Here is a 14,031-nt window from a genome sequence, read left to right on the forward strand (position 1 = left end):
ATCAAAATATAAACCTGAATGGGTTATTGACATGCAGCAATAAAAAATGATATTGCTTTTATAGTTTGGCAAAATGGGCTGAAAATAGCATATCAAATTTCAGGAACAAGTTCCAAATTCTTCACTCAGGAAACAAAAAAGCATAGGATGGGTTATATCTGGCTTGGTAATAGTACTTGCAGAAGAGTAATTGCAAATTTAATACGAACCAGCAAGGACAATGAGGCTGAAAGAGCAGTACAATTTTGGGCTACATCAACAACGTATATTTTCCAGATAAGATAAGATAATCTTGTCATTTTTTACTGTGGGCACAATGGCGCACATCAAAAATGAAATTTAGTTGCCCGCTCTCAAAGTGAGACACATTCATGACACCCCCCCAAAACATACTGCATACAACATATGTATAGACCCACACCCCTACCTATACATAACAATATTAAATACTGTCCAACTTGAATATATAACGGAAGGAGGAAGCTTGAGAGTTCACAAGGTTAATGCTGTATGGAACGAAACTGTGACTGAATCCGGATGTTCTGCTACGGATACCACGAAGCCTCCTCCCAGATTGTGAAGAGGATGAGTAGTGTCCCAGATAATCTTATGGACCCTGTTCAAACAACGCTTCTGTACTATGTCCTGGATGGGAGGGAGGGAACTGCCAATGATCGTTTCGGCCATCCTCACCACTCTGCACCACCTTCCTGTCTGAAGCAGTGACACTTCCAAACCAGACTGTGATGCTGTATGACAGGATGCTCTCGATCGTCCCCACGTAGAAAGTGGTCAGGACAGGGGAAGGAAGATGAGCTTTTCTCATGCGACACAGAAAGTGCAGGCACTGCTGTGCCCACTTCACCAGTTTCTCACTGTTGAGCGACCAAGCCAGCCTACTTGTTCGCTGCACACTCAGGAATTTGATGCTGGTAACCATCTCCACAGGTGAATCATTAATGCACAGGGAAGTGTGGCTGTGCCTGTCTTTTCTGAAATCGACAATGATTTCTTTGGTTTTACTGGTATTTAAAACTAGGCTGTTTTCCTTACACCAGTTCACCAATCCCTCAACCTCCTTGCAATAAGCTTCCACATTGTCATCATGAATAAGGCCCACTACTGTTGTATCATCGGCGAACTTTACAATATGGTTGGTGGCAAACCTAGCACAACAGTCATGGGTCAACAGGGTGAACAGCAGCAGACTTAATAGAAGATAAATTGTTCTCTTTTCTTTTGGTCAGCCCCCTTCAAGAACTATGTTCAGTTCTGAGCACCCCATTTTAAGAAAGATTCTAACTAATTGGAACGGGTGCAAAGAATGACAATGCTGAGCAGAGAATTAGAAACGAAGCCATATAAAAGGATTGAAGGAGTTTTGAGAACGGATACCTGGGGTGGCATAATAGCACTCTTCCAAAACATGAATAGATATTACCTAAGACAAGTCGATTTGTTTTCTCTTGTTCTCAAATGCAGATCATGGAATAGTGAATATGAGCTTTAGGAAAGCTGATTCTAACTAAATGTTAGGAAAAAAGCAATGAGAGGAATTTGACAATAGAACCAATTACCTTGGTGGTGGGCTCCACCTCATTATGCATCTTCAGAGTAGAAAGCTATCTGGGATGCTTTAATTTGGATTTCTCCACAAAGAAGGGAGTCCATCTCAGTGGCCTAAATGCTGTCCTTCATTGTTATGATTATTCATGTTAAAGATTTATTGGTTGGTTTCGAACTTTCTAGAAATAATGTGCCGGAAATAGGCGTTCTCTCTTCTCTTTCAGGGTTGCACTGCCGCATTGGACTTGATTTCAGCTTAATGTGCATTCACATAATAATCTTAGGGAAGCACGCTTTATAATTTAATATAGAAATATAAAAAGGGAAATATATTTTGTTATGAGCTTTAAACAAAACGGTCTCGTTTGATCCTTTCTGTACATTTGGTGGAATAAAACTGAATGGTGCTCTAGCCAGGAAAAAAACATTGAGAATTTAGGACCAGTTGCCACTTACTTGTTTTTCAGCCAGGACCACAAGTAAGGGTGAGGTAGTGTCTATAATGAGTTGCTATCTCTTATCATTGAAATCACAGAAAATCAGACAGCTGTCATTTCAATTTTAATAAATCATTTCCTTCACCAGTCTTTATATATAATCTCTTTTACTAATCTGACCTCCCATTTACTAAGCAATATAAGCAGATTTGATATGTATCTTCTTTTTGTAGCTGCTTACCAAATGCAAGCCTAGCAAAATAATTTGTGTGATTCTCTGCTGATTTTTCCCCTGCACATATTATAATAGTGTTGCTAGCTGCTGGTATTTCTTAATTACATAAGAGAATATTAATCTTACAACAACAAGACAGGCATAGAGTTTAACAGCTCATACCAATATTGTACTAATAGTACTATGTAGAAAACCTCAGTAGGATTCACTGTGCACACTATCTACAAAATGAAGCTTAATATAATCCATCCACACGAATCTTAGCTTTCTTTCATGAAAGTGGTTTTAAAAAGTAATTTATTAGTTGGACTCCAGGCATGCAGCTTTGTGGGATCTTCTTTTTTTCTGGCAGTAACTAGTACTACTCAAAATTTTACATTACACATCTTAGCTAATCAGAACAGGAATATAACTGGGATCTGCTGCTATAGACTACTAGACTGGGGGGGGGGGGGAAACTGGATTGTCACAAAACACAGTCCAGTGGCAGTACTCAGAATGCTGAGAATACTCAAAATAATTATTATTTTTCCCTGTTGGGGACAAAACATGTATTCTGAATTAGAAACAAACTCTCAAAAAACATGTTGGTTTCAAACTTAAGAATACATGAAATGTCTGCCTTATGATTGGAACATTATGAATCCCCGTAGTTTAATGTGCTGCGCAAACCAAACCATTTATAATTTACTCCAAACTGGGATAATTTTCCTTTCCTTCCTCTTGCCTATCTAGTTTTCAGTGCATAGAGAATAAAGCGCCTTGCAATATTTTATACATTTATTTCCCACTGCAGCCTTTGCCAACTCTGAGTGGATAACACTTAAATAAAATCTTTTATACACATAAGCACATAAACAACATATGAAATGTAGAAGGAAATGATTTGTTCTTAAAGGAAGAAGCCCCAAAGCACTACTCTATATACCGGTAAGTGGTATCTCATTTCCCACTTGATCTGTTCTTTTGCAAACCACATGATCCAATCTTTTCTAAACTGGACAAGTGAGTATAATATTTTGGAACCCATACTAGTTTAACAAATATAACAAATATTTGAAAGGTGGATTATTGATTTTGGGGTGGTATTGTATTTTTTATAATCAGGCATCCACTTCCGATAGATGTAAAATATACTCAATAAATTTGTAATTGTTTGGTTTTATGATACAAAATTTTCCAAATATCTCACTGGTGATGCTGGATGACTCTAGCCTTTTCTGGTTACTAGATGAGTAGAAGCTATTGCAGAATTCACTAAATTTGGGGGGGGGGACGCTCAAATTTTCTTAAAACCCTTTATTCAAAAAGAGAAGGAGGGTGGATACAGTGAAAGGGGAAATGGACGAGCAGCACCCAAACTTACGTGTACGTATTTATGTATGGCGATATATTTGTTGACTTGTGTGTGGAAGAAATGGGAAAATAAAATTGAATATATAAAAAAAATTCAATCCATTTAGGATCAGCTTAGAAGCGCTTACTGATTTTATACAAAACGCGGGTAAATATTTTATTTAGAAAATCTGTTAATTTCTAAATCATTAGTTGGTGCAGTATTCCCTCTTCCTTCTCTTTATGGTTACTGATTATTTTAACTTTCGACCAATGCAAAGTGAATGTGGAAAAAACTCATTTTCAAGATGGTCAGAAACTGAAGGGAGTTAAAAGAAAAACTAAATCACCAATATTTTCCTTGTTTATTAGATTCATATCCCATTTTCCATTCAAGAACTTAAGATCAGTTATCTGTTGTCCTTCCTCCTAATACTATGAAGTGAAGTGTTCGGAAGGGTTTCCTCTCTTGGGATTTTTACAACTGAAAGAGCAATCTCCGTTTTCCCCCCCCCCTCCCTCTTTAGGCATTTCTGTTTCTCTTCTGAAGTTAGCTGAAAGCCAGGTTAGGGGAAAGCCCCGTCTTCAAAGCCAGCAGCAACAAGGCTAGATCTAGTAATTTGGAAAGGAAGACAGTGTCAGTGAAGCTACTTGTAACATACATTCTGATTTATTTTATGAACTGAGATAGATATAGGGCAGGGGTCTTCAAACTCGGCCCTTTTATGACTCGTGGACTTCAGCTCCCAGAATTCCTCAGCCAGCCTGCCTGGCTGAGGAATTCTGGGAGTTGAAGTCCACGAGTCATAAAAGGGCCAAGTTTGAAGACCCCTGATATAGGGCATGTGAGATCAGGTGGCTCAGAAAAAAAAATTAGTCCTTCAGTAGACAGCAGCTGTTTCTTCTTCAGAAAACCATTTTTCTTTTCTTTTTTCTTTTCTTTCCAGCCTTCAGATTAAGCATAGAAAGGGATCTGCCATTTTCTTACCGGAAAACCAGCTGCTCTTTAAAAAAAAAAAGGTTTCCTTCAGAATAAAGTGACTAGTGGGAGATAACAGAGCTTGCTATATTTGGGGATTGCAAGGGGGTGTAGCAAAGTTTTGAGAAGAGGGTTTGGAGGCCTCGTTGGAATCAGAAGGAGGTCCAAGCCATATACAAACAACTTTTTCTTTTTTTAAAAAAAAACTGCAACAGTTGTCAAGATAAAGTTCAAACCACTACATTAGATTGAATTTTACAAATAATGTAGCATTACAGACTACGTGATAGAAAATACCATGGCTTTGGAAAGAATTTTAGTAATAGAAGAATAATGGTTTTCTCCTTAGCTACTTGCTGTATTTATAATTTGTTTTATAATTTCTCATTCATTCTCACCAGAATGTCAAACTACCTCAACATATTCTTTCATGTGTTACTCTGTTTTGTATTTAGTGTACATTAATTCAGTGCCCATTAATTTTTGATCCCGTCTCTTCTTATTTTATCACACGTGTTCTTCTAAGTCAGACGTGTCAAACACAAGGCCCGGGGGCCAGATCCGGGCCGCGAAGTGGTTTCATGTGGCCCGCGAAGCCATCCTGGAAACAGTGAGGGAACGGCCCCCACTGCCTTGGCCCCGGCCCAGAGACCCTCCTCCTGCCAGAGACCCTCAATCTGTCCCACTCCTGCCCAGGCCCCCATAGGCACCCTTGATGCGTATGATGTAGAGCTGGCCACGCCCACCCAGTAGACCATACGCATTATAGCCACGCCCACCCAGTAGGCCACACCCACCCTGGCCATACCCACCCAGCCCCCTGAGGGCAACTGCAATGCTGATGCGGCCCTCAATGAAATTGAGTTTGACACCCCTGTTCTAAGTGCTCAATTACCAAAATATTCTACTTTTTACATTTCACCTAACATTCCCAATTCACACTTACATATTTTGAAAGGACAGAAGCACACCCTTCCACACGTTATACTTCTTTCAACAAACTTTCAATCTTCACAATCTTCCTTACATTATCCATTAACTTTTTTATATTGTTTGTATGTTTAAAAATTCTGCATCCATTTCCCTGCTTTTAGTAAACATTCTATCAAGGGCACAAATTGCTCTTCTTTTTCATCATTTATGTATAATTTTCCAATATTTACTCAATTTTCTCTGTTAAACTCAGTTACCCTCCCCTTTGATAACAATACTTTAAATTTTCAGATCTGCACTTTCGGCACGTTGTTCCAACATATAATCTATCTAACATTTGCTAGAATTATTTAGGGTTGTGAGCTTAACAACATGAGGTCATTTGTATACAAAAGTATACATGCATTTAAATCCCAACCAACACCCTTCAAACATTAGCAGAAGCATTCTTTATGCATTTTTCCATAAATACATTAAACTCTCAAGGGGATGTTCCTTATCTTGCCGCCTGTTGAATCATTCTCTAAGCATTTCACTTATTCTTACACAATTCTTACAGTGCATCATATACACTTATACAGTATTCAGCAAGCAACCTTCACATTCTTGCAGACAATTCTGTAATTCAAACTTATGTACGTTATTTTATACTTCTTTTAAATCAACAAATGGTCAAACATCCTGCTGTATAAAACATGCAGTAGTAGCTCAAGTGACATATTACTATTTAGTAGACCAGTGAGTAACCTGTAATAGTACAAGATTATATGTGTGCTTGCTTTTCCTAATCAGATTTGATCTCATTACCAACCAGCTTATAAAGTGGTTTATTTTTATTTAGGATTTGGACTTCAGCTCTTAGTTTAATTATCTGTTTTGACAGGAAGTGTTTTGAACATTGTGGAATCAGTATTAAATGGACCAATGGATAATTGACATCTGAAAAATATGGCAAGTTTCACCAATGTCTTATAATAACTCGACTGTGTATTTGTTATCTGTAAGTGTGTGTATGTGCTCATACAGTTAGAAGGAAGATGAAAGAATGAATTGTCTATAAAAATGGTTTTTGTCTTTGTAATATATAAATGAGATAAAACTACAGATACACATAATTATGTATGATTGAGGTTATCTACAAAAACAAGTAATAGCCAAATATCTTTGGTTAGTCCATATATGTGACTTACTAGGCATAGATACTGAAATATCTTGATATTCAGTTGTAATTTTTGTTCCAAACTGACTAAAAAAAGTTTTATAAAATTGAGTACATGTGACTTTATATTTCAGGAGAAAAAGAAAAAATATGAATCTTTAATACATTAATAGTACACAGTATAATTGCTTAAGTTTATTTCCCAACAAGTATTAAAGTTGATATGGTATACACATTTAACTAGGAAAAGTTCTCAGGTAATTCAGTGGGACTTAGTTTTGATATGTGTAGGATTGATTGTATTCTTAAAGCTGTGGTTGTCAGGGTTATTAAAATAAAATTCCTGTGTTGCAAATCTTGTGGAATTTTAAGGCATTTAGGTTAAAAACAGACATACAACATATTCGCTAAATCCGACATTTATATTAGTGTTAGTCAGCATATGAAGCTCTGTGACTTTTGGGTAAAGAATGTCTGAAAACAAATGAATAGTAGACATTCACATAGTTTTGCAAACTAGCGAATTAACATTATATTTTTCTGCTTAATATAGGGAGATGTGCGAAATATCATTGTTCCTGAGAACGTGAACATTGGACAGAAATTGGACTATTCGGACACAATGGTACAACAGAATTTGGATGAAGTGAAGGACCAAATTAAACGGGAAATAAGGAAGGAACTTAAAATCAAAGAAGGAGCAGAAAACCTCAGGAAGGTCACTACAGATAAAAAAAACTTGGCTTATGTAGATAACATTTTGAAAAAATCAAACAAGAAGCTAGAGGAATTGCATCATAAATTACAGGAATTAAATGCTCACATTGTGGTAGCAGAACCTGAAGATGTTACAGGTATGCAACTGTTTTTCTTTTTTTCTTTTTGACAAAGGCCTTAAACGTTTGCAGCAATTTAGGTGAAAACAGATGCCTTCTTTAGTGTTTTGAATATATTATTCCTATACATTTTACCTGCTTTTAAATATTGTAGATTTTAGCAACATTTGCAATTCATTACTTGCAGATGTTTGTACATAAAAAAAGTGGTCATCCTCATGTCTGCTTAGTTATATGTAGAAACGTCAGAATTTGGAATGTTCAGGCCATCTGCTTGTGGTTAACTCTCTTCTGTATCATTATTTATGCCTTTTATTAAATATATCTGATACTTCTCTACCAAAGCATTTCAAAGTGGTTATCAGCAAAAAGAGCAGAATACTTCAAAACAATAAAATGCTATATATATATATATATGGCTTTATGCTTTCGCCATTTATGCTGGCCAAAGAGGCTACTAGAATATGTTATATTTGGTGCCTCCAGAATTTCAGAGGAGAAAGTGTTCTAGAGTGAGATGCCACCACAGAGAACAGTTCTTTAAATATGATTTGAGAGATTATGCTTGTAAATCTTAAAAATATGCTTAGCTATGATATAATATTAAAAGCAAAATTTAGAAGAATGATGGGAATTCATCTTGTGCTAATTATAGTTCTGTATTTCAGTTACCAGGTCTATAATTTGATGGCTTGAATGATATGCAGAATATTTTTTACTCCATAGTATTTCCCCCTAAAATGGAATTTTAGTTCTGCAGTCTTGTTCCCTGACTACATTATGTTAATTTGCTGTAATACAATATGATAGAAATGCTACTGTTTTCCTTACATTCATCATTTAGTCAAGTTTTTGATACTGAAAATCAATAGTTGCAGAACTTCAGCATTTGAGTAAACTGCTTTTCTACAAATTCTGATTTTTTTTATTTTTATACTTGTAAAGTTCATTGTTGAATCTATAGGTAGTCCTCAACTTATGAACAGTCATTTAATCACCGTTCACTAAATTAAACGAGTTAGGATGGACTCACCCAAATGTGTCGACTACTTGATTTCAATATTAAAACAGTTACACAAATACACTCTCGTAATCATGTGATCATATTTTGGGCACCTGGCAGCTGACTCACCTTTTGGCTGTTTATATATTTTTGACTTTTTTGCCAGTTTGCAGCAGTTATTTCCAGCAAAAACGCCCATTGGGTAAAATTGATTTGCTCAACAACCACGGCATTCATTTAATGACTGCGGCAAAATTGTCATATACTGAAATCTGATTATGTGCTTAATCACCACAATCACTTAACAACTGAATTCTGGGCTCAATTACAGTAGTAAGTTGAGGAGTAACTATATATCATTAAGTAAATATCATTAACTTTGGAATTGCCCAAATTTCATACTTCTTTTTACTGTGGCATGCTGGTAGGATGAGGTTATTTTTCTGCGAGCTAAGACAACAGTGTCTTCTGGGATTTACCTCAATATTCCAATCAATATTCCATGGTGAGAAAAGCAGGAACTCATGGTGTGCTGACAGATTAGCAGTCTGAAACATTTATACTCTTAGCCAAACAGCTATACTTGATGCTTTCTGCCATAAAGATTAGTATAAATGATGATAACATTAAAGATGAAGTGATAAGCACCGTAGTGGTACAGTGGTTAGAATGCAGTATTGCAAGCTAATACTGCCAGGAGTTCGATTCTGACTGGCTCAAGGTTAACTCAAGTCTTCCATCCTTCTGAGTTTGGTAAAAGGAAGACCCAGATTGTTGGGAGGGCAATATGCTGACTCTGTAAACTGCTTAGAGGGGGCTGTAAAGCACTATGAAGCAGTACATAAGTCTAAGTGCTATTGCTATACTGCCGATAACCTAAAACTGGTATTGGCAAAAATTACTTAAAATTGGCAATACTAGGGTTACCTTGAAGTTAAAATATACCGCTTTGTTCTTTCTTCATTATAGTGTTGTAATACCTTCCCAATTTACAGTTGCTGTAGGTTTCAAGATCAGATTTTCACCTTTTATATTAAATCACTGAGATTTGATTTGGAAGAGCGTCAGTGTCACTCTCACTGAATTCTGTCCTATAGCAGCTTTGATCTCTAGATGGTGGAGGTAGTGTCAAGGATGGCCTAATGACAACGCATGGTCTTGCCATGTATGTGGTGATCAGTATAATGTTGGGCTAGTGGGACAGTTAGCATCCTGCTTGTGTAGTTCATTTTGCTGCATTGTCACGCTTCTCCTTGACTTCTTCGGACTTACTATAGGGCTGGGCTTTGGGTAATGAAGAATTTAAACTTCCATATGTGTGAAGAAGGTTTTGGGGAAAGTTTAGGATCCATCATGGGATGGAAATGCCATTACACTTTGGGTCTGGGTTTTAGGTCCCATCAGCTGATTGGTAATCTGAAATTGGAAGGTAGAAGAATGAGTCCTTTGGCATAGTCAGATCAGATTGCTCTGAGATTTGTCACCCCAGAATGCTTCTGCTCAATGGGTAGACCAGGTAAGAGGTCATTTTGGAAGTGGAAGACGTAAGTAACCAGGCTGAAATTTTCTGACCTGGATCCCACATGGGCAAGATCAGAAGAGGTGACTGTGATCAAATATTGCAGTGGAGAAACAGCTTGAAACTGAACCAAGCACAACATTGTCCATTTAAAATTTTGGTCAGATCTAGTGTTGTCTCTTGATAATGTGGCACTGGAATAGTAAGTTAATGCCATATTTAATATATTTTATTTTGAATTTGGCTGGATGAAGTCACTGAAGCAGTAGGCGTGAGCTTAAATGGACTCCAGAAGACGGTAGAGGACAGGAAGGCCTGGAGGAACGTTGTCCATAGGGTCGCGATGGGTCGGACACGACTTCGCAGCTAACAACAACATTTTGAATTGTTTGCATTGATTGAATTGTTACTGTTGTATATGTTCCTTCCTATTACTTTATTGTTTCATTTTATATTTAAAATGAAATATGGATAGCAATAGCACTTAAGACTTATATACTGCTCTGTAGTGCTTTACAGCCCTCTAAGTGTTTACAGAGTCAGCATACTGCTTCCCAGCAATCTGGGTCCTAATTTTACCAACCTCAGAAGGATGGAAGACTTTGTTGACCGTGAGCCGGTCAGGGTGGAGGGAATCGAACTCCTGGCAACGTGAGCAGAGTTAGCCTGCAATACTGCATTCTAACCTCTGTGCCAAAATGGGCCCATGTGGTCAATGTTTTGTAAACTGCTGGATGGTTGTTGTTAATGGTTTTGTAAACTGCTGTGAATCTCTATTGCTTTGGCAGAATATAAATGAAATGAAATGAAGTAATTACTACTCAGCACTCTAGATTGGTACTCATTTAGAAACCAGAATTGGGACTGGCAACACAGTTGTTAAGTAAAGCTGTCACTAGTTGAACAATCACATGATCACAACTATGCTTACAATTTTACTTCAGTTTTCTTTTGCCTTACAAAAGGGTAAGCCCTCAAACAGTCAGATAAGCCTAAATGGCAGGAAAGATTTCTGGAACCCAGCTCAAAAGGCTTCAGGGAAAAGGGGACAAATTTTACAGCCTTTTCCCCACTCCTGCCCTTTGGAATGCTCACCCTGGCATTAGGGTAATTAGCAAGAAGAGAATTGATGTTTGTATTTACCTTTATTGGAAGAGAAGGGATTACAAGAGAGTAAGCAGACACACAATGGTGAGGACACATAGAAAGCAAACCAGCACATTTTTAGATGATAATTATCAGATATCCAATTGCGATATACATAGCGTTGACTGTTTGCCTATTGGGCTCACGACTGCAAGCCCTTTGTGTGAAATTGATTAGGGTTTTTCAGTGTCAGGCAGCACTGACAGCCGGTGGGAGGACTTTAATCAATTAAGGTCACAGCTGAGGTTGTTAACGTGCAGTTATTTATTTTACCTTCAAGTTAGTCTTGGTATAAACATGGATAAGGCTGTGCAGTCTTTTTGCTAACATGATTCAGCAGTGGCTTGCCTTTACCTTGTCGAGGCTAAGAGAGAGTGACTCCCTCAGTCACCCAGCAGGCTCTGTGCCTAAGGGAGAACTAGAAGTCGTAGTGTTTGGCTTTCTATCTCAGGGTCTTTATAAGCACTACACCAGATAGCTTATGTATATTGCAATTGGATATCTGATGATTATCATCTCAAAATATTCTGGTTTGCTTTCTAATTTGAAGCTTTGCCTTCCGTTTATTTTTTTGTGCCTCAAGGACATGTAGAGACAACTTTCCAAAGTTTTTTGTATATTTATTTTTCCTATTTCTTTGATTACTGAATCAAGTATAATATGTTGTGTATATGTGACTAATACCAGTAAATGTTTGTGTGTGTTTGGGTTAAGGAGACTTTTAAGGAGTAATGATAGAGAAACAACACACAATCATACTCTCATATATAGCTATTTTCAAATCTTTTTTAAAAAAAGATTTGAAAAACACAGTAAAATATAAAATAATATAAGTAAATCTGATAAATAGGTAAAGACAGGCATAATCACTAGTTGTTTCTCAGACCACATACTATCCATGACATTGCAATCAATATTTACCTATCTTAAAATTTATCCATTTCCCCATTTTTAGTAAGCATCTTACAAAGTGCAAAGATTCACTCAGTTGCTCAAGTTTTTTGGCATTTGTATATAACAGGGGTCTTCGAACCTGGTCCTTTTATGATTTGTGGACTTCAACTCCCAGAATTCCTCAGCCAGGGCCAAATTTGAAGACCCCTGCACTAGACAAAGAAATCAATTCTCTCCCCCCCCCTCCCATTTTCCTTCATTCTTTTTGCAAGTTAATTTGTTTGCATGCAAAACAGACTTGCTATAGTTTTACTTTAATTGTAGTTTCTTTCCCTTTTTTTCCCATATTCACATCAAGACCTATTCTTGCTTATTACTAATTGAAAAACTTTACACTAACTTTTCCTTCTAGGATCCAGCATTCCTAAACTAAGCTGATTGTTCATAACTTCCTTCAAATCTCTTAAAAGGTAAAACCCCCAACAAGGAGATTCGCAACCAACTCCTGTTGTAAAGGGGAATTATCAGCAATTAAGATCATTCAAAGATTTGTCTGTGAGTTTTTATCCTGAGGCCTCAGAAGGAATATTTAACTAAGGCCCTGTTAACTATGTAAACTAATAAAAACAGAAGTGCTCATGTTTTGGTATGTTTTTATGCACAACAAACTACAGTGCCTTCCCACTCCATAACATGATTTCAAAACAGCTTTACAACACTTCCAAGTGCCAACAGAGTGACATGAATATTTAAATATATATTTAGATGTTCTGCCTGTAAGTAATCAATAATTTAATTGGTCCGTTATTCCGCATTTGCAAATCCACCTGCTTGATAAAATGTATTTGTAACCACAATATTAGCGGTGTTTTCATGATCATTTGCAGGCACACACAGAGTCTAAACATTTGAATGCACTTTCCAAACTGAGATTTTAGCATATGCTAATTCAGTGTTTGCCTCAACTTTGTAGAACATAACTTCCATGAATAATGAGAACTGACTGTATATGGAGACTTTGGAAGTGCTCCCATAATGGTGAACGTTCATTAATTACTAAACATAATTTAATAGTAATTTGCTAACAATGATATAAAAGAACTAATATAAATGGTACCGCATTATAATTTGTAAAATCACAACTAGTTCTGTTTTTGCTTTCTTAAAGTAACTTCTTCAAAGCTACTTATAATCAAGAACAGGGGTGTCAAACTGCTGGCCCGCGGGCCGGATACATCATGCCAACACCACGCCCACCCCATTGCCGGCAATGGGGAAAAAAAGTTGCGATACGTCGCAACATGTCACGTGACATTGCAGCTTTGACATCCCTGATCAAGATATACTATGTATGTGTGTTGATGAGAATTTCAGTGGATGATTGATTAAAGTAAAGCTATAGTTTCCCCTTTAAGTAATCAGTGCTTCCTTCTTAGGCCACAAGGTAGCAATATCAAGCCAATGAGAACTCATATACCTTCAATATATCATTTGCTATCCTGTAAGCTTCCTGTACCATGTTTTTTTTAATAAATAGTTTAAGTATTTTTAAAAAAAAAACTGAACAGAAAGTTAACTTGTTCCAAAATAAAACATTTTGCAACAATACCATTGCAACCCTCAGTAATCCCACTGGTATAGTGGAGACAGTCATGCGGGGCTAATACATCTTTTTGTGAGTTTCCATTAGAATATTGTATGATCAAAACTTCACTTAATGTTATTTATTTCTTTTGCATTATAAAGTTTTTAGTTGAAATACCTAAATATTAATAATTTGGTAGCCAAATTATTCCTGTAGGGGATTTTTTAAAATAAATATTTTAATTGTCTAGCAAAAGTTTTGTAAAATGGCTGTTTTAGATAACTAAAACAAGAGATTGTTCCATAGAACTATTGTTGTACTGCCTTAGTTTTACATGAATAGTTTGTACAAAATAGCCCTCATTTGAGAAATGGAAAGTAACTACACCAGATAGAAAATATGAA

The 14,031-nt window shown here is 36.7% G+C and overlaps 1 protein-coding gene across 1 annotated transcript in view; it reads left to right on the forward strand.

Annotated features, from left to right (window-relative positions):
- Window positions 1-14,031, forward strand: part of PKN2 (protein kinase N2) — a 58,099-nt gene that overhangs the window by 14,932 nt on the left and 29,136 nt on the right. Inside the window, exon 2 of the mRNA XM_081325106.1 lies at window positions 7,198-7,498. Within this exon, the coding sequence (XP_081181232.1) occupies window positions 7,198-7,498 (301 nt within the window). The remainder of the gene's footprint in view (window positions 1-7,197; window positions 7,499-14,031) is intronic.

The sequence above is a fragment of the Vipera berus genome (genome assembly GCF_964194415.1).
Source record: "Vipera berus genome assembly, chromosome: 3".
In the NCBI taxonomy this organism is placed as follows: Eukaryota; Metazoa; Chordata; class Lepidosauria; order Squamata; family Viperidae; genus Vipera; species Vipera berus.